At 40.2% G+C, this 27,414-nt stretch overlaps 1 protein-coding gene across 5 annotated transcripts in view; it reads left to right on the top strand.

Moving 5' to 3' along the window:
- The window catches only part of LOC126253482 (serine/threonine-protein kinase dyf-5), a 318,570-nt gene extending 291,992 nt beyond the window's left edge, over nucleotides 1-26,578 (top strand). For all 5 annotated transcript variants that reach the window (XM_049954847.1, XM_049954846.1, XM_049954849.1 and 2 more), the window contains 3 exons: nucleotides 19,668-19,906; nucleotides 26,076-26,202; nucleotides 26,312-26,578. In XM_049954847.1, the coding sequence (XP_049810804.1) occupies nucleotides 19,668-19,906; nucleotides 26,076-26,202; nucleotides 26,312-26,324 (379 nt within the window). In that variant the 3' untranslated portion in view covers nucleotides 26,325-26,578. The remainder of the gene's footprint in view (nucleotides 1-19,667; nucleotides 19,907-26,075; nucleotides 26,203-26,311) is intronic.
- The last annotated feature ends 836 nt before the right edge of the window (nucleotides 26,579-27,414 follow it).

Genomic DNA, 27,414 nt, shown 5'->3' with positions numbered 1-27,414 from the left:
GTGACATTTGCTATCACCACAAGCATTCTCATGTGGTCTACATCTACATCTAAATCTACATCTACATCTACATCTACATTTATACTCCGCAACCCACCCAACGGTGTGTGGCGGAGGGCACTTTACATGCCACTGTCATTACCTCCCTTTCCTGTTCCAGTCGCGTATGGTTCGCGGGAAGAACAATTGTCTGAAAGCCTCCGTGCGCGCTCTAATCTCTCTAATTTTACATTTGTGATCTCCTCGGGAGGTATAAGTAGGGGGAAGCAATATATTCAATACCTCATCCAGAAACGCACCCTCTCGAAACCTGGCGAGCAAGTTACACCATGATGCAGAGCGCCTCTCTTGCAGAGTCTGCCACTTAAGTTTATCAAACATCTCCATAACGCTATCACGGTTACCAAATAACCCTGTGACGAAACGTGCCGCTCTTCTTTGGATCTTCTCTATCTCCTCCGTCAACCCGATCTCGTACGGGTCCCACACTGATGAGCAATACTCAAGTATAGGTCGAACGAGTGTTTTGTAAGCCACCTCCTTTGTTGATGGACTACATTTTCTAAGCACTCTCCCAATGAATTTCAACCTGGTACCCGCCTTACCAACAATTAATTTTATATGATCATTCCACTTCAAATCGTTCCGCACGCATACTCCCAGCTATTTTACAGAAGTAACTGCTACCAGTGTTTGTTCCGCTATCATATAATCATACAATAAAGGATCCTTCTTTCTATGTATTCGCAATACATTACATTTGTCTATGTTAAGGGACAGTTGCCACTCCCTGCACCAAGTGCCTATCCGCTGCAGATCTTCCTGCATTTCGCTACAATTTTTTAATGCTGCAACTTCAATGTATACTATAGCATCATCCGCGAAAAGCCGCATGGAACTTCCAACACTATCTACTAGGTCATTTATATATATTGTGGAAAGCAATGGTCCCATAACACTCCCCTGTGGCATGCCAGAGGTTACTTTAACGTCTGTAGACGTCTCTCCATTGATAACAACATGCTGTGTTCTGTTTGCTAAAAACTCTTCAATCCAGCCACAGAGCTGGTCTGATATTCCGTAGGCTCTTACTTTGTTTATCAGGCGACAGTGCGGAACTGTATTGAACGCCTTCCGGAAGTCAAGAAAAATAGCATCTACCTGGAAGCTTGTATCTAATATTTTCTGGGTCTCATGAACAAATAAAGCGAGTTGGGTCTCACACAATCGCTGTTTCCGGAATCCATGTTGATTCCTACATAGTAGATTCTGGGTTTCCAAAAACGACATGATACTCGAGTAAAAAACATGTTCTAAAATTCTACAACGGATCGACGTCAGAGATATAGGTCTATAGTTTTGCGCATCTGCTCAACGACCCTTCTTGAAGACTGGGACTACCTGTGCTCTTTTCGAATCATTTGGAACCCTCCGTTCCTCTAGAGACTTGCGGTACACGGCTGTTAGAAGGGGGGCAAGTTCTTTCACCTACTCTGTGTAGAATCGAATTGGTATCCTGTCAGGTCCAGTGGACTTTCCTCTGTTGAGTGATTCCAGTTGCTTTTCTATTCCTTGGACACTTATTTCGATGTCAGCCATTTTTTCGTTTGTGTGAGGATTTAGAGAAGGAACTGCAGTGCGGTCTTCCTCTGTGAAACAGCTTTGGAAAAAGGTGTTTAGTATTTCAGCTTTACGCGTGTCATCCTCTGTTTCAATGCCTTCATCATCCCGGAGTGTCTGGATATGCTGTTTCGAGCCACTTACTGATTTAACGTAAGACCAGAACTTCCTAGGATTTTCTGTCAAGTCGGTACATAGAATTTTTCTTTCGAATTCACTGAACGCTTCACGCATAGCCCTCCTTACGCTAACTTTGACATCGTTTAGCTTCTGTTTGTCTGAGAGGTTTTGGCTGCATTTAAACTTGGAGTGAAGCTCTCTTTGCTCTCGCATTAGTTTCCTAACTTTGTTGTTGTACCACGGTGGGTTTTTCCCGTCCCTCACAGTTTGCTCGGCACGTACCTGCCTAAAACGCATTTTACGATTGCCTTGAACTTTTTCCATAAACACTCAACATTGTCAGAGTCGGAACAGAAATTTTCGTTTTGATCTGTTAGGTAGTCTGAAATCTGCCTTCTATTACTCTTGCTAAACAGATAAACCTTCCTCCCTTTTTTTATATTCCTATTAACTTCCATATTCAGGGATGCTGCAACGGCCTTATGATCACTGATTCCCTGTTCTGCACATACAGAGTCGAAAAGTTGGGGTCTGTTTGTTATCAGTAGGTCCAAGATGTTATCTCCACGAGTCGGTTGTCTGTTTAATTGCTCGAGGTAATTTTCGGATAGTGCACTCAGTATAATGTCACTCGATGCTCTGTCCCTACCACCCGTCCTAAACATCTGAGTGTCCCAGTCTATATCTGGTAAATTGAAATCTCCACCTAAGACTATAACATGCTGAGAAAATTTATGTGAAAATGTATTCCAAATTTTCTCTCAGTTGTTCTGCCACTAATGCTGCTGAGTCGGGAGGTCGGTAATAGGAGCCAATTATTAACATAGCTCGGTTGTTGAGTGTAACCTCCACGCTGTCTGTGTTGATTCTGCCAATGTTGCAAACAGCTGCAGCTATCATATCAAGCTTGGATAGCCTCAGTTGTAAGTGTCTGTTTGTTATGGCTACATCTCAGGAGTCTTGTGCATACACTGTATTCAGAAGCACAATCATTCATTCGGCCCGCTATGTTACAAGAGGTTTTGAATATTGCACGGTTGTTTGAGGCTTACCATGCCACGGGCCACAAGTTACGTGCTTGGCATGATGTCAGTGTGTTGACAGTGTGCAGTTCCACTGCATGGAGCTTAGTGTGCTAGGGGAAGAGGAGGTAGCTGCGGTACAAACAAGCCAATCAGGCCAATGTGCACAAACATGTTATCAGCAGCAGGAACAGTGAGCACTAATTGAAAATTTGTTTGAGTTAGATAGCTCTGCTGCTTTTGGTTTTTCTATTGGGGATGTGTTGCATCTGGTCTCAAAGCAAGTGCCTCACCAAGAATTTGAGTCCTTGTGTTCTTAGTTTTCACTTCTGTTGCCTCAGGGTTAGACTGTGCAAACAATTTCATGACCCACATATTCATCAATCCCTCCACGTGCCCTCACTTTTTTCAGGCACGGCCAATGGTAATAGTGTGTCACGACCAGGTTAAGACAGGGATGTATTGCTTAATGTCATTTTGGGGGTGGTTAGAGCAATTTCTTCAAGTGAATGGGCTATACTCTTAGTGTCTGTAAAGAAGCCACCTGGTCAGCTTTGTCTCTGTCACAACTTCAACATCACTATTAATGCACAGGCTGCAATAGACACTTACCGCCTCTTGCAAAAAACTGCTAATGCACCACATGTTTTGGTTGGACATTGATTGGGAGGTGGAGCACCTTGCTGCTGTCTGCTGCAAGTGTTGGTATGACAAAGCAGTACCATGAACTATTTTCTCGACACGGCTCGCCCATGAACAGACTGGGGAGAGAGTCCACATTGACTTCACTTGTCCCTTTTTAGACACTTTCAGGTCTATTGGCATCTGATGCTTTTTCTCATTTACCTTATGATGTTCACTGTGCATCTGTGACAGCAGACATGACTGTCAAGGTTCTGTCAAAGATATTCTCCACAGATCGCTTGTGCTGCATCTGGGTTTTGGATAATGGTCCTCATTTCATGGTGCAGTCCTTCAAAAACTTTTGCACGCACAGTGATAGATTCCCAACAAGCTTCTGCACAGCTGTCAGCTGCAGATGCTGGTTAACCTCTTGCTCCGGGCAGGCATACCCCAGTGGTGCTGATTTTGCCGACACTTTTGCATGGCACCCCAGTCTGGACCAGAGCATTTGGATGGCACCTCACTGGATTCTGGCCATCATCTGGAGCTAGTATGGTCATGGTTGACTCTGAAGAATGATTCGTAGCACACAACTGGAACTGGTTGCATCCTGGGGTGAGTGCTGCCCCCCCCCCCCTCCCCCCTTTGGGCTGCGTACCTGACACCCTGTTCTTCATTGGCACTGGCTGCTCCAGGGGTCAAGCAGGCCTGGTCATACCTGCCTACTCTGGCAATTGGGATTCTTGTCAGCACCAGTGGTGGGTCTCCTTTCTGCTTGCTGCCTCTTCTTCCGAGGCATTAGCCACCCTTTCCTCCATCCCCCTCACACTTCCTTTCTTTCCTTGCCACACCAGCCAACACAAGCCTCTCATGCTAGTTGAGCTACAGCACTGGTACACTATAGTTGGAGAGACCCACTGGTTACTACACCTACCAGCCACAGCGGTTGTAAGTTGTGCCACTGCAGCAATCGTAGTGCACATTGTCATTCAAATGGTGTGCACACAACTAACCAAGGGAGCTTCCAGGGGCAGTCTGGTCACCAGCTGCCATCACCAGCTCAACTGTGCATGCACAGCACTACAGCAGTGACACCTGACATGGATAGTGTCTTTTTAAAGGCATGTAAGACCTTCAGGCCCCCAGTTGTTAAAGTGCTCAATATGTGTGGACTACTTTCATTGCATTCCTGTTGGTGTCACTCTGTGACCTAATAAATTGTACATCTTTTACAGCCATGTGTTTCCTCATGTTACAACTTAGAATAAAAGTCTGTAGCCTGTGTTTCAGTTTACATGAATTGTTTTGTTCTGTTGTTGTCATTGGCTATTGAAATATACTTTCTAGATATTCCTTGTTCTTTAAGTCACTTGTATATCATGGCAGAAGAAGGCATGGTGAGACATTGGACTAGTTTGGACATGAGCCAAAACTATCTCTCTACTGAATGAGTTACTGTGTAATTCACAGAATGTGGACAAAAGGCTTAGAGAGTAGAATTCTGTAAAATAAACCCAAAACAAAAGATTTCTGTTGATACATCCAAACAAATCAACCATAACATGAAAAGTTTTAAATTACTGTAAGGATCCCCCATGCTAAGGAGAAAGGCTTCCAACCTAGGTCAGGAAATGTGCATTTTATCACTCATCTGTGCATTTTATCACTCAACTGTTGGAAGCTTAATGAAAATATATTCTCCAATAAATAACACTGTTGTTTCTGTAACATCTAAACGAAGTGTTATCCAAGTGCAAATGGTTTTTTCTGTCAGGTATCCATTGAGTGAATATTGCAGTTCCTTTTGAATCAGTCTGTATTATTATACAGGTTTGCAGTGGATGACAGAGTTATACATCTGAGGCTCTCAAACAGTGGCCAGTAAGATGGTCATGAACTGATCCTGTAGACTGTTCTGGCTGTCCTTTCATGGGCTATGGTTATTCTTTGTGAAGGTGCATAGTTGGCCCCAATTGTAACACATAAGACATAATGGAGTGGTAGTAAACAAATTAAAGAAGCTTTTGGATTTATTCATCAGCAACAATTACTCTTTCACTGAAGTGGGTTGCATTTGGTTTTTCAAAAGATTCTGAATGTAATACTTTCAAGAAATGTGATAAAGGAAAGTCCTGAATGGAATATAAATAATTGAAGGAGTGCCATTGTGGCAAAGCCTACGTTGGTCAGACACCATGCATAGTGTGTGAAAGATGCATTGAACATGATCGTCACACTTGCCTTTCACAACCCAGTATGTCAGCCATTGCCGAGTATTGTATCTCCAAAGGATATTCAATGGATTATTCTGCCATGGAAATCTTGGCCTTAGTGAGATCATTCTGGGATTCAGTTATTAAGGATTCAATGGAAGTGTGTTTGGTAGAAGCTCTTATTAATTGTGATGGTGGCTTCCAACTGGATAAGGTGTGGGACCTGGTGATTTCTGTAATGTCTTCAGAAAGAAAACACTTTATGACTAATGACACATATGGCAACTGTTAATTTTATTAATTTTGACATCTGAATTTTAACTCCATGAGTGCATATTCTGACAGTGTGCATGTAGTATCATCATTATGCATGCTCTTGTGCACTACAGATGGAGCAATATTCAAAGAGGATGAAAAACTTGACAGAGGTCACTCATGTAGTGCCTTTGGGCATGCTTCTCCATGCCAATTTTTTGGCATAAAGTTAGCAATGTGAACTAGCTATCTCCAGTGCAAAACAATCACCTGAAGATGGCTGAATGGTTTTCAGCAAAATATCATGGCAAGAAGTTGATGTAGTCCAGCTACAGACTTGAAACTTAATGGAAAACTGTTTATTATTTCAAAAGTAATCTTCACAACTGTTGATATATTTATCCCACTGTGAGACAAGTTGGTCAGTGCCTTCATGGGAAAATGTTCGCGGTTGCCTATGAAACCATGATTGTACACAAGTGTGCACCTCTTTGTCTAAAGCAACTTGACGGCCACGATTGTCTTCATTCAGGCTCCAAAAATATTGAAATTGCATGGAGAGAGATCGGAATTGCATGGAGGATGTGTAAGAGCTTCTTGTTGAAACTTCTGCAGCATACTCGAACCAAGTTTGGCACATGTACTAACATGTATACAGTGTGCATGTAGTATCACCATTACGTATGCTCTTGTGCACTATAGATGGAGCAATATTCAAAGAGGATGCAAAACTTGACAGAGGCCAAGTGATTTTCGTCTAGAATTTGAATATCCAGTGATTAAGGTCTTGCATCTGTGCTCTGAGACATGCAGTGAGCAGAGGTACTCGTGTAGGGCAGTGGCTCTTTTAACCTGTGTTAATTACTACATTCTGATTATTTGAAGCAATTTATTGTTGTTTTACTGGCTTTTGCTGTGAGAGGAACAAGTGTTAATCAGCGAATGCTTGGCATCTTTCATCTTCTAAAGAAATTTATTTGCAAAATTTAACCCTACATTGAAATACACTGTTGCATGTTAATAATAATAGCAGTTTCAAAAGGCTGCCCTGAAAAATTCCTACATTTATATATTTTGGATGTGTATTAATGATATAACTTTATGTGATGTTTTTGATATTTGTATATTTTGCGAGCTATTTAAGAACCTCTCTTTAGTTACTGTGCTGTATAATAATAATCTTTTGTCATTTGTATCAGAGACTTTGGGCAGGACTAAGAATATATCATGCAGGTCTCATTATCCATTTGAATTGTGCTACAGTTTACCCCCCCCCCCCCCCCCCTTTTTTTTTTATTTTGCTACATCAGAAACAGAAAAGTGCTTCACTAAATAGCCTTTTTAATTGAAAATTGGCTATCCTGTCTATAGAACAATAACAGCAATGAAATTTCTTTAGTTCTGTATATCTTTGGCATTACTTTTCCGGTGTAGGGACACAACTCTCACTTACATTAGATACTTAGGAAAACTAACAGACCAAACACATTATAGGTCACAGAATGAGATTTTCACTCTGCAGCAGAGTGTGCACTGATATGAAACTTCCTGGCAGATTAAAACTGTGTGCCCGACCCAGACTCAAACTTGGGACCTTTCCCTTCGCAGGCAAGTGCTCTACCATCTGAGCTACCAAAGCACGCCTCACGCCTGGTCCTCACAGCTTTACTTCTGCCAGTATCTCATCTCCTACCTTCCAAACTTTACAGAAGCTCTCCTGCGAACCTTGCAGAACTAGCACTCCTGAAAGAAAGGATACTGCGGAGACATGGCTTAGCCACAGCCTGGGCGATGTTTCCAGAATGAGATTTTCACTCTGCAGCAGAGTGTGTGCTGATATGAAACTTCCTGGCAGATTAAAACTGTGTGCCCAATCGAGACTCGAAATCAGGACCTTTGCCTTTCGTGGGCAAGTGCTCTACCATCCCACGATTGCTACACGCAATGAATGAGGACGACCCAGATCATAGGATGGAGTACTGCGAGTGGTTTACTAACATGGAGCGCAACGATGAAGAGTTTGCAGAGATGATAGTGTGGTCTGATGAGGCACAGTTCAAACTCAGTGGTACAATAAATCGCCACAGTTGCATCTACTGGGCCGCCAAAAATCTGAATGTCCATGAAGACAAAGCCGTGAATTTTCCAGGAGTAAATGTGTGGTGTGGGTTGTCTTACCGGGGCTTGATTGGGCTATTCTTCTTTGATGGCACAGTTACCGGTGAGGTGTACCTTCAGAAGCTTCAGACATCCATTTTGTCTGCCATCAGAGACTTGTATGGAGATGAAGAGTTTACTTTCAACAAGATGGTGCCCCGGCCCACTACCAAAATTGTGTTAGGGTGTATCTCGATGAAAATCTACTAGGAAGATGGATAGGTCGTAAAGATGCTGTGGAGTATCCACTACATTCCCCAGACCTAACTCCTCTGGACTTTTACCTGTGGGGAACACTAAAGGATGTCATTTATTGACAAAAGCCATGCACATTGGATGAACTTCGAGAATCCATCATACATTCATGTGCAAATATCCAACTGAACACGTTGCAGTCAATAGTTTGTGCTGCAGTTCGGCAGCATCGTTTGTGTGTGAATGTTAATGGTGACCATTTCGAACACCTGCAGTGATATCTTTAAGTTGGACTTTAAGTTACACTTTCACCAAAAATGAGACAACTCCATCAAATAGTTTGCAAGTTGTGGACTTTTAAACAGTGGATACATTTTTTGGACCCCTTTGCATAAAGAGGTAAAATTATCATTTATCTGTATTTCATCATACTTATTGCTTTTCCTCTGGTTTGAAGCAGACAATCTCCTTTCAGTTGTATTTTAATTGGACAGAGTTCACGTTAGGACCCATATTTAATGAAAACCTAGGTTTCCAGTTATAAATCCTAGACCCATTCTTCAAATGGTTACTCACAGATATATTCACAGTGTTGTCATTTTTTTCATCAACTACACACTGAAGTATGTCATCAGTAAGAAGTAACCTAAAGAAATGCATTGATGTATTGCTAGTAGGATGAATAGGTAAATGTTCTTTTTCTTGTAAACAGATGATAGTGCACGTTATGTGACTCATCATGCCAAGTGTCACCTGTTTTATTAACTAGGGTCAGTGTGATTTCTTCATCATCGTTGATTTCATCACCATCATTGTCCATAGTATCTGAGCCTGCACTGTCACAAAATATATTTGGAAGTTCTTCTTCCTCACTAAAATTAGTTTCCACTTCTTAGTTTCCAGCTATCCTACTTTGATTTGTTGCCTCTGAATGCCAAAGTTCAATCTTCTGGTATGTTCAGTAACTGACTGTCAGTAGTAAATTTTTTGTTTCTCCTGCTTGTTTTATTTAGCATCAGTAAGTCTCAGTATTGGTTAATTTGCCACCATTTTGAACAATTTAAATCACAGACAACTAGTCACAACAAACCAAAACCATAGTTTCAAAAAACTGTTCCCAGAGACTTCATTACTTGTACAAACATGCTCACAGCTGCAAAACTAGCCTGAATAAAACACCTGTGAATGTGCAATCTTGTAAGTTTCTGCTGATTGGCTTGTAGCAGCCTACATATCAGCCGCCACGAGCTAATGTGAAGTTCAGTGTTGTGTAATGTACGGTGCAGTGCAGTGTTCTTAGCAAGTGGATTTCGACTGTGTGAGCAGTTCTGCACCCAGCTGCCAGCGGTGCTGTGTTTTTATATTTTTATACGTTTTCTGTGTGTTCTGTTTAGTCTTTGTTTTTTGTGAATTTGTTGGTAATGTACACTCCTTGCCAGTGTTCTGTTACCTAGTGTTACTCTGTTGTAGCCTATAAATAATCCCTTTTTACATCGAGGATTAGAGTTCCAAATTATGGCATTTCTGTCCTGTCTGTTTATAAGAGAGATGTCAGGTGAGCATTCCTAATAAGGTTTCAAAGAATTGGTACAAGTGCCATTCACTTAGTCACTATGAGCACATCAGGCGCTGCGCAGAGTGACCACGTGGTTTGAGGCTCCATTTCACGGATTGTGCGGCCCTTCCCGCCAGAGATTTGAGTCCTCCCTCAGGCATGGGTGCGTGTGTTGTTCTTAGCATAAGTTAATTTAAGTTATTTTAAGTAGTGTGTAAGTCTAGGGACTGATTACCGCTGCAGTTTGGTCACTTAGGAATTCACACACATTTGAACACATCGAGGAAAAATTGGTGAGCCACAAGTGGTGCTGAACCCGACAAGGAGTGACCCCATCATCATTGGTGGAATCTCAGTCATATCGCACGATGAATGAAAAACCGACAGTATCGAGAAAAGCAGTCTGCCTACCGTTGTTCTGCCTAGATAATCGCATCCTTTGATTTGTGCAAGCAGAAACAAGTTTTTGTGCATAGGGAGAAAAGCTGACACAACTGAGTTCACACTTATAGGTGACTAACTTGACCATTGATTCACTGCTGAGGTGCAATACATAATTATGGTGTCACTGGAAACAGACTTGTACACCAAACTCAAGTTCTTACTCAAGAGGAGATGGGTGATACAAAGCAAACCCAGCACTTGCAACACCTATGCAGTGAGATTAACACAGTCACTGTACCAGATAACTTGTGAATGCTATGGAGCAGTCATTTGCCACCACAAATAAAAGCCATAGTTGCCTCGCAGGCTTGTCAGGCCACCGGATGCCGTGCTGCAGCTGGCCGATTGAATACGAGATGCAGTCACACCCACACAGGTGAGGGCAGTCACAGAGAAGGACAACAGTGCAGCTGCTGCAGCAACAGTAGCACGGGCTGGCCACAACTCATTCCCAGGAAAGGTAGAACTGTTGTGTGCACAGGGGTGTGTTGTTGCAGGACAGCACTAACAATGGCAGAGGTCGATACTGATGACGTTCAAGGAGTAGAACTCCTGGTGGTGCCATAAACCTGCAAGGTGACGTGCAAAGCTGTTTCACAGAGGAAGACCGCACTGCAGTTCCTTCTCTAAATCCTCGCACAAACGAAAAAATGGCTGACATCGAAATAAGTGTCCAAGGAATAGAAAAGCAACTGGAATCACTCAACAGAGGAAAGTCCACTGGACCTGACTGGATACCAATTCGATTCTACACAGAGTACGCGAAAGAACTTGCCCCCCTTCTAACAGCCGTGTACCGCAAGTCTCTAGAGGAACGGAGGGTTCCAAATGATTGGAAAAGAGCACAGGTAGTCCCAGTCTTCAAGAAGGGTCGTCGAGCAGATGCGCAAAACTATAGACCTATATCTCTGACGTCGATCTGTTGTAGAATTTTAGAATATGTTTTTTGCTCGAGTATCATGTCGTTTTTGGAAACCCAGAATCTACTATGTAGGAATCAACACGGATTCCGGAAACAGCGATCGTGTGAGACCCAACTCGCGTTATTTGTTCATGAGACCCAGAAAATATTAGATACAGGCTCCCAGGTAGATGCTATTTTTCTTGACTTCCGGAAGGCGTTCGATACAGTTCCGCACTGTCGCCTGATAAACAAAGTAAGAGCCTATGGAATATCAGACCAGCTGTGTGGCTGGATTGAAGAGTTTTTAGCAAACAGAACACAGCATGTTGTTATCAATGGAGAGACATCTACAGACGTTAAAGTAATCTCTGGCGTGCCACAGGGGACTGTTATGGGACCATTGCTTTTCACAGTATATATAAATGACCTAGTAGATAGTGTCGGAAGTTCCATGCGGCTTTTCGCGGATGATGCTGTAGTATACAGAGAAATTGCAACAGTAGAAAATTGTAGCGAAATGCAGGAAGATCTGCAGCGGATAGGCACTTGGTGCAGGGAGTGGCAACTGTCCCTTAACATAGACAAATGTAATGTATTGCGAATACATAGAAAGAAGGATCCTTTATTGTATGATTATATGATAGCGGAACAAACACTGGTAGCAGTTACTTCTGTAAAATATCTGGGAGTATGCGTGCGGAACGATTTGAAGTGGAATGCTCATATAAAATTAATTGTTGGTAAGGCGGGTGCCAGGTTGAGATTCATTGGGAGAGTGCTTAGAAAATGTGGTCCATCAACAAAGGAGGTGGCCTACAAAACACTCGTTCGACCTATACTTGAGTATTGCTCATCACTGTGGGATCCGTACCAGATCGAGTTGACGGAGGAGATAGAGAAGATCCAAAGAAGAGCGGCACGTTTCGTCACAGGGTTATTTGGTAACCGTGATAGCATTACGGAGATATTTAATAAACTCAAGTGGCAGACTCTGCAAGAGAGGCGCTCTGCATTGCGGTGTAGCTTGCTCGCCAGGTTTCGAGAGGGTGCGTTTCTGGATGAGGTATCGAGTGTATTGCTTCCCCCTACTTATACCTCCCGAGGAGATCACGAATGTAAAATTAGAGAGATTAGAGCGCGCACGGAGGCTTTCAGACAGTCGTTCTTCCCGCGAACCATACGCAACTGGAACAGGAAAGGGAGGTAATGACAGTGGCACGTAAAGTGCCCTCCGCCACACACCGTTGGGTGGCTTGCGGAGTATGTATGTAGATGTAGATGTACATGTAGATGTAGATGTAGAAGTGCTGGTTTGGTTATCAGGTGAAGAAATGTTCATCATCGTGCTCTCACTCAAATGCAACCAGCGGTTAGTGGTGGTTGCAGTCAAGTGCCATCCTCCAAACACCTGTTTGTCACTGACTGAGGTACCAGTGTGAAAGTCGTTGTAGTTAGCGGCTCAGACCTGAGCGACTTACCTCAAATGCCCGTGCATTGTTGCTGACCACCGCCTTGTACCTGATTGCCACTGGCAACTTTTCAGTCACAACGTACAACATTCGGCACGTGGGGCTCAGCGTTGGACTGTGCCACCTGCAAGCACGGTACTTCACTGTCACAGACATCACCGAGGCAATCCTTGGAGCAGATCTCCTGGTGCAGTACTGACTACTTCTGGACATTGCAAATGCTTGCATGGTGGACCGTGTTGCTGGCTTGGCAGTCACCAGTTTTCACTACAGTGCAGCCATCCACAGCGCCAAGTTGATACAGGCTTCTGGGGGTGAATACACAGATTTGTTGAGCGACTACCCAAATTTGACCAGGCTGCCCAGTACTCCCTAAGTTCATACTGTATGACACAGTGCACCACATAAATATGACAGATGGACGCCCTGTAGCGTATTGGCCGAGACGTTTGGCTCTGGACAGCTTAGCAATAGAAAAAGCTGAATTGATTCTGTGATATGTGAAGGCAAACTGTGGCCATCCTAAAGCCTGTGTTGCTTGGCTTCACACTTAGTGCCAAGGAAAGGATGAGCCTGGCACCCATGTGGTGACTATCATGCATGTAACTCATGGATGGTGCCTGACTGCTTTGAGGGATTATAATTACATGCTACATGATGCCACTGTATTCACAGTTCTGACCTGTGTGAAGGCATATACTCAGATACTGGTAACCATCAAAGACATACCCAAGACTGCCACAGTAATGCCTTTTGGATTATTTGAAAACATGTTCACAACTTTCGAGTTATGTAACACTCCTCAAACTTGGCAAAATTTATAGTCTTCGTTCTCCAAGTGTTGCTTCACATACCTCATTGATCTCCTAGTGTTCTCCACCAGCCCAAAACAGCGTCAATAGCACTTGCAGGAGGTATTCGAATAAGTTGAGTGCTGCAAAGTCATTCTGAATGTAGCGAAGTGTGTCTTTGGGCTGCCAGAGGTGACATTTCTCGGTCATAAGATCTCTGCTGCGGTCTCCCTTTTTCAGCCTGAGAAGATGGACACAGTACCAATAGTCAAAGATTTACAACATTTTTTGGGATACGCAGAACTTCTATAGATAATGCTGTCCTCATGATGCAGAGGTACAGGTACTTTTGATGGTGTTATCTGGCCTAAAAGTTACTGGCAAGTTTCAGTGCAGTGGACAGACATATGTGTTCCATGTCTGAGGCAGCAAAGAAGAACTTGGTCAGCTCGGCACTTCTGGCACACTGTGGCTTGATGCACCACTAGCTGTAGTTGTAGATGCAACTCAGATGGCTGTCAGTGCACCACTACAACAGCAGTCGGACAATGCCTGGCAACCACTGGCGTACTACTCACACAAACATGCCGCCTTTGCAGATGAAATGGAGCCCATACAATTATGAGCTCCTGGCAGTGTACCAGGCGCTAAAATAACTATCATTCTCAAGATGAAGTGTGAGTGTTCACAATTTATATGGGCCACAAGTCGTTGACATTTGCATTGAGGCGGGACAGCTTCAAGTACTCATCCAGGCAGTTTAACCAATTGGAATTTATGATCTAGTTCACAGTCAACATTAAGCACATACCTGGGATAAACAATAATGTCGCAGATTGTGTATCGTGAGTCAACAGTGTCTCCAATAGATTTTTCTGCACTTGCACAAGGTCATCGAGAAGATGATAAACTCCTTATGGGCGTCAGTGTTGAAGCTACATGTTGTTGACATACCAGGGAAGGGACATGACAGTACTGTGACAACTATCATGTCCAAGCTTGTCTCTTTCTGCCACAAGTGCTCAGAAGGAAAGCTTTTAATGCTTTTCATGAGTTGCGCCATTCAGGGGTGTGTCCAACATTTCATTTAGTGTCTCAGTGTTTCTTGTGGTCAGACATGCAGTAATATTGTCAGGAACGGGTCAGATCTTGTCTCCAGTATCAACGCTGCTTGATTACTCACCATGTCCTACCCCTGATTGGCAACTTTGCAGATTCACCACTTACTTCACCCACATACATTTGGACATTGTTGGACTGCTTCACCCATCGATTGGGCAGAGGTAGTTATTAACAATGCTGACCATCATACTTGTCACCTGAAGCAGTACTGGTCGATAATATCACAGTCAAGACACTAGCTTGTGCCTTGCTTTAACATGTTTGGCAAGATTTGGATGTCTGCTGCATATCAGCATGGATCACAGATGTCACTTTGAATGAGAACTGTTCACTCAGCTGGCCAAATTTTGTGGTGATACGCACCATAAGAACACTAGCTACCACCCGGCAAGCATTGGAATGATTGCACGCTGACACCATTGTTTGAAGACAGTGCTAATGTGCCATGAAGAGACCTGGTGGTCACCTCTACCCAGTTATACTACTTGACTTGCAAATAACATTCAAATCTGATATCGGTTTGTCAGTGGCAGGATTGGTTTATGGTGAGACATTGAGCCTGCCTGGTGATTTTGTTGACACAGACACAATAATGACAGCCATGTAAGATCAGCCAGATTTTTTGTGTCACTTGAGAATCCATCTTCCAAAAGCTTTGCGACATGATACACCTCCCTCCTTCATGTGCCAAGATCTCAAGTATTCTACACGTTACGCACCGCACAGAAGGCTTTAAACCACCACTGCATACCCTTAGCCTGGCCAATATAACGTTCTCCAATGACATACACAAGCAGTGGACATTCTAGTGAATGGCAAGGCTACAAATGTCTCATTAAACTGTATTTAACCAGTTTATGTCTTCCTTGAGACACCACAGTGGCTCCCAATGCAGATGACTCACTCTGGCCTCCCAGGTGCACTTCCCGGCGCATTTCCTTGATACTGATGCTCTGCCTCTACCCAGTGGATTGATTTAGTGGCCTATACATCAGCTGTCATATGCTAATGCAAAGTTCAGTGTTGTGTAGTATATGGTGCAGTACAGTGTTTTTAGCAAGTTAATTATGGCTGTTTGAGCATTTCCTCACCCAGCTGCCAGGGGCACTGTGTTTTTATGCTTTTATATTTCTATGTGTTCTGTTTATTCTTTGTTTTTATTTGTGAATTTGTTGGTAATGCATGCTCCTTGCCAACATTCTGTTACCTGGTGTTACTAAGTCGTAGCCTGTAATCAGTTCCTTTTTATATCAAGAATTAGAGTTCCAAATTATGATATTTCTGCCCTGTCTCTCAAGAGAGACGTCGGGTGTACATTCGTAATAAAGTTTTAGAGTGCCAGTACAAGTGTCGCTCACTTAGTCACTTCAACACATCAATTGAAAATTAGTTAGGCAGAAGTAGAGCAAAGTTATAGATGGGAAAAATGACCAGTTAAAACTGATACCAGTATATTAGTTCTGAATAACTGGTGTTTTTGGTATTTGTTTGGTCTTGGTTATAGTAGGTGTTTTTTATTTTTTACTAGTAATAGGATAAAGAAACCTAAATTTCAATTAATCATAGTGTCAGTACTAAAATTTTTGATGTTTAAATAAACTTTTTTTTAAAAAAAAGAGTAGTAATTTTTATTTATAAAATTTTTGTTACATAGAAATATTGCATTATTATAGAAAAGGGGAACATGATTAGTGCTATTTTCATTACAGTACTGACACAAATGAGCAACAAATACATGACATAAGAACAGGTACAACACTGATGAGACGGTAACATACCTGTTACCATATGACATGGTCTATTAAATGGTATGCACGTTATGCAATGTGCAATACTTTCTCCATCTGGCCTATATGGTAGTTTCTTGCTGTCATCTGACTTCATTTGTTCCCTGGTCTGGCAGTGTTGTATGAAATACAATATCAATGAAGTGCAATGCTCCATTTGCTTTAAAAAATTAAATACGGGAGGAGGCACAAGAAACTTGTGACATATTGTAAGAAGAAAACTTAAAACGTAACAGTTCATTCATTACAGCAAAAGTAAAAGTAGCTGATCTGCAGCCTTGATCTATTTAATATGTCTTTATCTGCATGTAGCCCTTGAAAATGGACAAATTAACGTGAAAAACAGAGTTTTTGCCCTTTAGTGGTGACTAATCATAATGCCTAAATAGTGGCATGACCTAATCATCTTGTGGTGTTGCAGTTCTTCTTGTTGTGAACATGCTTGCTACAAAATGGGAAGAGGAATTCCGCCATATGCAAGACACCTTTTTTTCTGTTTTGTTGCACCCAGACGTGTTTTAGCACATTTTGTGCTATCTTCAGTGGGTTATTTTTTATTTACTAACTGTAAAATTATTGTTACTATTACATTTAGCAAAACTTTTGGTGCATAATATTTACAATTGTGAATGAATAATTGTTGTAAAATATTGTACATCATTTGTTCAAAGTTCACAGTTGAGATATTTATTAACAACCTGATGCACTATGTGTTGTTTATAACATTATGTCAGAGTTCTATTTATAGCTAATTGGCAAATAGAGTGGATGTATGCATTAGTTTACGTACCTTACGTGATACTATTGGACATTTATTTTGGTAGCTATTCTGCCACACAATCTACAACTTCTCATCTGCAAACAGCAAAACGTAATTTTTATTTACAACCGGAAATGAGTATATATCATGTTTTTCATGTGTTACTTATGGTTTTGATATTGTGGTGCTTTCTCATGTGTTGTTGGCAAAGTGAATAGGCAGATTTTGTGACCTATGGGCACTTGACACTGCACTTTCTCCAATTTTTCAAAAGATAGGCAGCGTTTTCACCACCATTGCGTGTTGTTGTGGTTGTGTAGTATTCATTTGTTCGTAGTGCATTTGGCTGGGCAAGGCATGCCAGTTTGAAGTGTATTTGGTGTGGGTGTTATTTCTTTTTCATGAGTAGTTTTGGTGTGGGTGTTATTTGTATAGTTCTTCCATTGTGGTGAAGAGGGTTTTATTGCACAGTGATGTGTATTCATTGAGTGCTTTCTTTCCTCGGTCTATTGATGTTTGGGTGTGATAGTTTTCTTCTGTAGTTAATTTTTGGTATAAGCTGCTACTAGTTTTAAGGATGTGTAAGTCAGTTTCAATGTTTGTTGGGTGTTGATTGTGTGCTTTCATCAAGTTGTCTGCAAATGTTGAGTGTGAGCTATTGCTTCTCAGTGCTCTGAGGTGTTCTGTGTACCTGGTTCTGAAATTACTGCATGTTTGGCCCACATATACAGCTTGACAGCAGTCGCAAGTAAGTTGGTATACACTGGACTGGCTATATTTGTCAGTGTTGGTGGTACTTCTTCCAAGTCTGTTTTGTATTGTGTTTTTGGTTCTGTATGCTATGTTGAGTCCTTGTTTCTTTAGTATATTACCCCCCCTCCCCCGGTGTGTGACTTTTTGTTGTTGTAAGTCATTATGTGTCATTTGTTGCTTACTGTTTGCTGATTTGTTGTGTGTTGTGTTGTGTTTCATGGTTATGTGTAGTTTGTTTTTGTATTTTGTCGTTTATTTTGTCTACTCTCTTTGCATCATATCCATTCTCCTGTGCAATTTGTTGTATTGTGTTCAGTTCTTGTGTGTAATCGTATTTGTCCATGGATATTTTGTTCAGTCTGTGTAATAAATGTGATTCTTCAATTTCTCCAGGCATATTTTATGATGAAATAAATCTTGGGTGAACAGCCTGGTATGAGTGTGCGTAGGACACAATATTTTGGCAATCGACCACGTTTTACATGTACATCAGCGCACCTGATGATGGCAATGTACTCGATTGCCAAAATATTGTGTCCTATGCACACTCATACCAGGCTGTTCACCCGAGATTTATTTCGTCTTGTGTAATAAATATCTGAAGCTGGCTTCTTTGTGAGTTATAGGGTGATTGGATTGGTTATGAATAATGGTGCTGGTTTTCTGTAGGTTCTGAATTCATGTTTGTTGTTTCTTTTGTGTTTGGTGAGATCTAAGAAATTAAGTTTTTCATCTGTTTGTGTTTCAATGGTGAACTGTATTTGTGGGTGGATGGAGTTTATGTTGTCATGAAGTTCTTTTATGCGAGGCTGTGGTTCATCTGTTAAGCAAATTACTTCATCTACATATCTGTACCAATATATTATTTTGTACTGTTTTGGTATTACTCTTTTGTCAAACATTTGTTTTTCTATCTGATTGAGGAAAATTTCAGCTAGGAGGCCACTGATTGGGGGCCTCTTCCCCAAGTGACATGATCCTTGACAACAGCATGATTTTTGAGCAGAATTTCAAAAAATTAGAAGCAGTAAAAGAATACCAGTGATTTTTGTGGAATTCAATCACTTATCACATCACATCAGAGAAAAAAAAAGAGTGAACAGTGAACAGATTAAGTTTTCTCTCCTTTCCCAACATAATTTAACATTTTGATTATACTTATCTTGAAACTGAGGGAGTCAAAATTTTTCAATCTTCATTTAGTTTCTACTTTCATGACAGGAAACCATAGGAATAAAAGACTGAAAATTGGTTATTTCAGAAATCAGTTATTTTGAATTGATTTAACAGTCAAGTTAAATTGGCATTGATATAAACCAATATAACTGAAAAGGGGTTGTTTCAGCAATAACTGCCTTCCCTAAGCTGAACCAGACAGGTTCATTGGTCATGGAGATGCTTCTAACAAGACATATACTACAATGCACAGGCAGTCATCAGTCATTCACACAATAGTGGTAAACATTTAACACTTCATAACACAATCAACACACTCCTGATTTTTATAGCATAAGTTTAGGCTCTGGGCCACTAGTAGCTGTAATAGCAGAGGAATACAGTGATTGTTTTGTTCTGAAAGAGTACTGTAAAAATATAGCAAAATAATAAAATTGTGCATCCTTATTTATTATCTGATTTACTCTTATTTCAGCTTTGGTTTGCTACTTTGCTGATGACAGAACGCTTAGAGGTCCTAGCATAAGTAAATTCACTTTGATTCCATGTTTAGAATTAGAATTGCCTTTTGTGGTTGTGGGTTATTATTATATTTCATGCAGTAATTTCTAAAGAATTGTTACAGTTTTGATGGAAATAATGTTATTCTCATTTGAGTGATGTTCGTAGAGTTTTTTAAGTATTACTTATAATTTTTCAGGGGGAAAGAAGAGAAAATTTTTTCACGCGATCCATTCCAGCAACCCATATTAGCAACAGAACCAGAATACAAGCCATCACAATGGAAAAGAAATGAGAATTATCAGTCCAGTGCAACAAAAAAATCTGCAACTATTACAATGAAGCAACCATATTTCACTCAGACACAGTACATACTAGCACCAACTTCAAAGGTGCCCCTTCGAAACTCAAATATCACCAATGCTGCTAACAGTGATGGTAACAATTAAAACACCTCATGCTTTATATTTTACTAGATTTGTGAATGCTTTAAATTTTGCTAACTATCTTGAACAATGTAAAACCCATGGTTTGCTTATAATTAAGGACACTTAAGTTGTCCAAAAGTAGTATAAAATTAAAATTGACAGCTGTAGGGGAATTTATAGCCCATAAGGAATGCCCTCATTATTGCAACACTCATAGTCTGGTGTTATGAAATATCTAAGAAAAAATGAACGTAATTACAGTTAGTCGCCGTACTTTTTTTCTAGTCTCTTCTTGTATCTGAATTAAGTGGTTGAATCTCCCAATGTTTCCCTGTATTTGAGAACACATTGGCATAGTTGGTTCTGGAACATGAGATTAAGTAGCGGTACCACCACTTATAACATATACCTTGCAGTATCTACATTAAGAGGCATGACTGTACCACACTGCAAAATATTTGTTCATGCAGTTGCCTCTAAAAAAGTTCAGTATTATGAGATCCTACGCATAATAAACCATTTAATGGAATTATTGAATTATGCTATTTTTGGCTTTCAGCAGTGATGTAGAGGGAAGTGGATAATAGAGAAACATCTGATTTTTTCTCATGCTGCGTAAAACTCAGTGGCCTCAACACCTGAGATGGTGTAACAATAGGCAGCACCTGCATGTGCAGTGTATTTTTAGAAATCGTCAGTATCATTAATATTAAAGTCACGAAGATTGTATGTTATTGTGAGGGATGGCTTGGTAGCTACAAAAGTACCATGAAATTCACTTAAGTCCATAAAATCTAAAATTTATGTGCAGCAATGTTTCAAATGTTGCAAAATGTTGAAATATACAGATACCTGAGGCGTAAGATGAGGTCAGTAATGATGGGAATTTCTCTCACTCAGGGGCCTTGAGAAAAGTAGACAAATTGTCAAGAATGTCTTAAAGCCACTCGAGAAATGTTGGACTGTTTAACCCTCTGTTGACCAAGTATGCAAACAATGTAATGTTAGTGTTAAGTACTACTACTTAGGAGCATAGCCCTTGGGTTAAACCATGTATTGAGTTGCCATGGCTCAAACAACAGATATATCTCTATCTCAAAAACATTTGTTATCCATGGGAAATGAACACTTGAACACTTGTGTGCAGCAGTTTAACTTTGGATTGGAAACAGTGATACATCACATACCATGTGCCATGCGCCATATTGTAGTATGTGAAGTACAGATGTAGTAGAAAAAAATTTTCTCTCTTCCTGGGACAGTGGTAATAAGCAGAGTGCTACAGATACTATAATGTGGGTCCTGTACAACATCCAGAACTGCTGATTAGATTAGATTTACTTTCATTCCAATTTATCCGTAGTGAGGAGGTCCTCCAGGATGTGGAACATGTCAGAAAAACAACAATACATGACAAATATTTACAACTAAAACAAATAAGCTAATGTACCATTCCACAGGTCCCAAGTGGAATGATCGTCATTTTTTAATGAACACTAAGAGTCATTTTACAAATACTAATGCACTGAATTTAAAATAAAAAAGTTTTTTATTTATTTATAAGGTAATACAACTACTATAATACTTACTTACAATGAACACATTACTGCACTGAAATGGTGCAGAAGTTAGATTATACTGACACACACACACACACACACACACACACACACACACACACACACACAAATTTTCAATGAACACATTACTGCACTGAAATTGTGCAGAAGTTATGTTGTACGTATATACAAATCAGTTGGTTTTACTAAGAAATTCATCAATGGAGTAGGAGGAGTTGGCCACCAATAAATCCTTTAGGCTTCTCTTAAACTGAATTTCATTGGTTGTTAAGGTTTTTATGGCTGCTGGCAAGTTATTGAAAATGTGTGTTCCTGAATAATGCACACCTTTTTGTACACGACTAAGTGACTTTAAATGAAGATTATTCTTATTTCTAGTATTGATTCCATGAATTGAGCTGTTGGTTTGCTGAATACACTCCAGTCTTCTAATTTAAAAATGTTGAAAATTTGGGACTCATATTGCAATACCACACTGAAAGCAATTATTTTTCAAATAAAAATTATAATGTGGACACTTCCAGAAGTGCAGGTCAAACTATTGGCAATGGAGTTATTGAAACTGATAAAATCAACTAATATACAGCTCCAAGTAATACTTATACAAAAGAAAGAGACATATTTTGAGTGGCACTTAGTATGACAATGTACGCCTTTTTATAGGTTTTCTGTGACTATTATTGTAAATAAAGGTTACAGTTAACAATTTTCAGCCTTCTCTCTACATTGATGGTATCACAGTAATTCATCCCCACTCAAACTTCAGTGACAATTTGTCTTCATAGTAGAACATAGTTTTAAGTTTACTGATACATTCAGTCCACAATAGCACATTAACATAAGAACGTTAGAGGAGGGGAGGGGTGTGAGAACCACCAATTATATACTATACTTGATGCTTGTCTAAAATGGGAGACTGCTTGCAGTTTTATTTGATATGGCATAATATTTCATTTTTAATTATTTTACCAGTTCATATGTAAAATAAATACTATGGAATCTACTATCTGAGGCTTGCATTCTTGTTAACAAAGTGATTCTTTTCCTTAATGAGCTCCGACCCAAATATGTTGCGCAAGAAGATAGAATAGAAGTAGATTAGTAAGAAAATAATTACATAGAACTAATGCATACAATACTTATGGCGATACAATCAAAAGTGGTAACCATAATGAACAAACAAAGTTTTATGGGGTTGATACTATAGCCAACCAATGGTTAATGTTATATCTAACCAAAGGAAAGCAGAAACAATATTATGAGAAGGAAAGTAGCTACTCACCAAATAGTTGAATCGCGGCTAGGCTAGACACACACAAATGCAGCTCACACACGTCTGCAGTCACAGGCAACTGAAACCACACTTCAGTTGCCTGGGACTACAGTTGTGTTTGCATGCGCGCGCGCGCGCGCGTGTGTGTGTGTGTGTGTGTGTGTGTGTGTGTGTGTGTGTGTGTGTAATGTTGCCGAAGGCCTTAATGGCCAAAAGCTTTAATTGTGAGAGTCTTTTTGTTGTGCCTATCTGCAACTCAGCATCTCCGCTATTTGGTGAATAGCTACTTTCCTTCTCGTAATATTGTTACATTCCATCCTGGATTTTCCATTGTTTGATTTTTGCCCAAAGGAAAGCAGAAAGTTGTACTTGCTAGTTAACCACTGTAGTATGGGGACATTATTGTGACTGGGTAGAAATCACAAATGGGTTCTCCAAGGCTCAATCCTAGGACCGCTACTGTTCCTCGTGTATGTAAACAATCTTCTATCAAATACACAACAAGGAGAGTTAGTCCTTTTTGCAGGTGACGCTAGTACCATAATCAATCCCAGACATAAGTACAGAAGCAGAAGGAATGATAAACAGTGTTCATAAAATTGTTATTGACTGGTTTTTTGCAAATGGTCTCACTCTCAATTGTAAAAAGACATGACATATTCAGTTCTGAACATCTAGGGGCACTACAGCAATGATAAGTGTAACACTTAGTATTCTTAGATCTCCATACTGATGATAACGTAAACTGGAAAAAATCACATTTTGGAACCCCTAAAACACTAACTTTGGCAACATTTGCACTTAGAATTATTGCAAATTTTAGGGAGAGGCAAATCAGTATGTTGACATATTTTCATTGTATAATGTAATATGGAATAATGTTCTGGGGTAACTCATCTTTAAGAAAGTAAGTCTTCGTTTCACATGATATCTTGCGAACCATGGATGAAGGGTATCAGACGGATGCCATATTCCTTGACTTCCGGAAAGCGTTTGACTCGGTGCCCCACTGCAGACTCCTAACTAAGATATGAGCATATGGGATTGGTTCCCAAATATGTGAGTGGCTCGAAGACTTCTTAAGTAATAGAACCCAGTATGTTGTCCTCGATGGTGAGTGTTCATTGGAGGTGAGGTTATCATCTGGAGTGCCCCAGGGAAGTGTGGTAAGTCTGCTGTTGTTTTCTATCTACATAAATGATCTTTTGGATAGGGTGGATAGCAATGTGTGGCTGTTTGCTGATGATGCTGTGGTGTACTGGAAGGTGTCGTCGCTGAGTGACTGTAGGAGGATACAAGATGACTTGGACAGATTTGTGATTTGTGTAAAGAATGGTAGCTGACTCTAAATATAGATAAATGTGAATTAATGAAGATGAATAGGAAAAAGAATCCCGTAATGTTTGAATACTCCATTAGTAGTGTAGCGCTTGACACAGTCACGTTGATTAAATATTTGGGCGTAACATTGCAGAGCGATATGAAGTGGGACAAGCACGTAATGGCAGTTGTGGGGAAGTCTTTGGTTCATTGGTAGAATTTTGGGAAGATGTGGTTCATCTGTAAAGGAGACCGCTTATAAAACACTAATACAACTTATTCTTGAGTACTGCTCAAGAATTTGGGATCCCTATCAGGTCGGATTGAGGGAGGAAACAGAAGCAATTCAGAGGCGGGCTGCTAGATTTGTTACTGGTAGGTCTGATCATCACATGAGTGTTACGGAAATGCTTCAGGAACTCGTGTGGGAGTCTCTAGAGGAAAGGAGGCGTTCTTTTCATGAATCGCTACTGAGGAAATTTAGAGAACCAGCATTTGAGGCTGACTGCAGTACAATTTTACTGCTGCCAACTTTTATTTCGAAGAAAGACCACAAAGATAAGATAAGAGAGATTAGGGCTCGTTCAGAGTCATATAGGCAGTCATTTTTCCCTCGTTCTGTTTGGGAGTGGAACAGGGTGAGAAGATGCTAGTTGTGGGATGGGGTACCCTCCGCCACACACCTTATAGTGGATTGTGGAGTATGTATGTAGATGTAGATTGTGCAAAATCGTGCTGTGAGATAGTATATGGCACTTACCCGTGAATGTCATGTAGACATCAATTGTCTGAGGTGGGCTGTCTGACTACTACTTCAGGGTGTATTTATTCCCTCATGAAGTTTGCTGTAAATAACCCATGACAGTTCAAAACGGCAATGATGTACATATTTACAATACCAGGAGGGAAAGTGATATTCATTACTCCACAGTAATGTTGTCTTTAGCACAAAAAGGTGTGCACAGCATTGCAATTAAAATGTTTGATAACTTACCCAGTGATATAAAATATCTGACAGACAGCAAAGTAAAATTTGAAAACAACTAAACAACCTTTAAATGTTCAGCATGTAGCCATATTTACAAATTAGTTTGCAATGTGAATGTAAAATGACTTGTTCCAAATGATTTATCATGCAAAATGATCCATGGAACATGAATCTAACTAATTCCAAAACTAAATAAGGCACTGCGTGTTGATAGCAAATACAGCTGTGATTTTGCAACTTAGTGGTTTTTAAATGGTTTCACAGACTTTATCTAAGAATTAATAGTAATTTTCAACTTCCTAATTTAAGAAGCTCAGCTTAGAAGTGGTATTTTAATAAGGCAGCAGAATTAAGCTTCCTGGGGCAAATTGCCACCTGACTAACATGAGCGAGCGTTCATCCCAAGAGTTGCAAATGTAATACAGCCTCCCTCAAAACAACACGAATTGTCTAAAAAGGCCAGGTTTAACATAGGTATTGTAGCTAAGGCAATGCATTTGAACAGAAGAGCCATGTGATACTTGTTGGCCTCATGACACATCATGGAGATGCCACGAAATTAAAGAAGCTCCATATGCTACCATGGATTGTGCCGATGTCTGTGGCAGAGGATCATTAGCAGTGATGAACTCCATTAGATGGTGGAAAACTCAGCATAATTTTCTGCAGCCTTTCACCGCTGAACACATATTTCCTTGCACCACTAAGGGTAAAGCTGCTGTCGTGGTTGAAATAGTTGTTGCACATTCTGATCTCAATAGTTATGTTGATGGCAGAATCCTTGTTTTTATAGCTGACAGTGAAAACCTTCACTTGTGGTTTTCAACTGTTAACCAGATGCTGTTGTCTCAGTGTCATTTAAGTTTTTAGCTGCCATCCAACTACTATCATTTAGAAACAATGTCATTAACATGGTTTATACGTCTGTTATATATTTTTTGCTTTTATATATGCTTTGTAAACAGATGTAAGCATATTATTGTATTAATTGATATATTTTTTGAATATATTGTTTCAGATTCTCAGGAGGGTGAGATGGGTGAGATGAGAAGCTCTAGAGTATCATTACATTCTGGAAAGCTGTTTGGTGGGATAGTTAGTCAACAAACTAGAGGTATTCCTGGTCGGACTGATTGGGCCGCTAAGTAAGTGTTCTAAGGAATTGCCTATTTAATATACTATTGATAATCTAAGCTGCTCATGCCAATTTTTTTTCTGTTTTCGTTTTTAATACAATTTTCAATTTTTTTCCAGATATCTGAAATAATGAATGGATAATGCTACAATGATTCTTCAACACTTGTGTGAAATATGGACTTCCATTTTTGTATAATGGGACCATAAGATATGGCATGGAAACTGTGCATGAAAGGTGTACAGGTGCTTTGTAGTAATTTGATGGAACAACAGTTGATATTGCGCTTTTTTAGTGCCTGTAAGATGTTGTGTTGTATGATAATACTATGATTTGGGAAATTGTAAATAGTATTTCATTAGATGTGTATATACTTGCCAAATACAGTGTACAGATTTTTATACTAAATATGGTTCTTTTTTTATGACTTACCCATACAAACGATCAAAACCTACTGAAGGCAGTGTTTCAGGAAGCCAGTAGTGCTACTATAGATCATGAAGAATGCTGCTGAGATTTCATAATAAAATTAGATTCTTTTGGGAATTGTCTCTTTCAACAATTTATTTTTTCTAAATTAGATCTATACTTAATGTCATTAGATGATTTCTCTGTTTTTCTTCTCCCCTTCCTCCCTCCCCCTTCCCCTCCCCCCTCTTTCTCTCTCTCTCTCTCTCTCTCTCTCTCTGTCTCTCTCCCCCTCATGCTTTTGCTCTTACTCTCTCTTGCTCTCTCTCAGCTTTTTGAAGCAATATGTGGTGTGCTTTATCATGTTTATGTACATAGGGAAAATACTGATAAATAGATCAATAACTGAAGCCAAGAAGGGAACAGGTTACAATTTTATGGATATTGTTCTATTGTTCTATTACTTTGTGACTAATCTCTATAGCAAATTCCAAACTGCATCAGATTAGACTTAAATTTTATTCTGACTTAAGTATTACTCATACACAAGATCAGACAATACAGTTTGTTTTTCTCTTGTAAAATTTTTTGGTTGTCTGTATAGTAGCTTGATCCACAACCACTACCTCAGAATCATCCCTTACAATCCTTCCAAGAATTCTTCACATCCAGTATTGCTTCACAACCTTTCCTCGGGTCCCTACGACATGACCTTAACTTGTCCTCTGCAGAACTCCAGTCTCTACATCCCCTAAAAGCTGATGACTCCATCATTATTCTCCCAGCAGACAAAGGCCATACCACTGTGGTACTT

This window comes from Schistocerca nitens, chromosome 4, assembly GCF_023898315.1.
Source record: "Schistocerca nitens isolate TAMUIC-IGC-003100 chromosome 4, iqSchNite1.1, whole genome shotgun sequence".
Classification (NCBI taxonomy): Eukaryota; Metazoa; Arthropoda; class Insecta; order Orthoptera; family Acrididae; genus Schistocerca; species Schistocerca nitens.
Note: the sequence above shows the minus strand (reverse complement) of the source record. Positions and strands in the feature narration are given on the sequence as shown.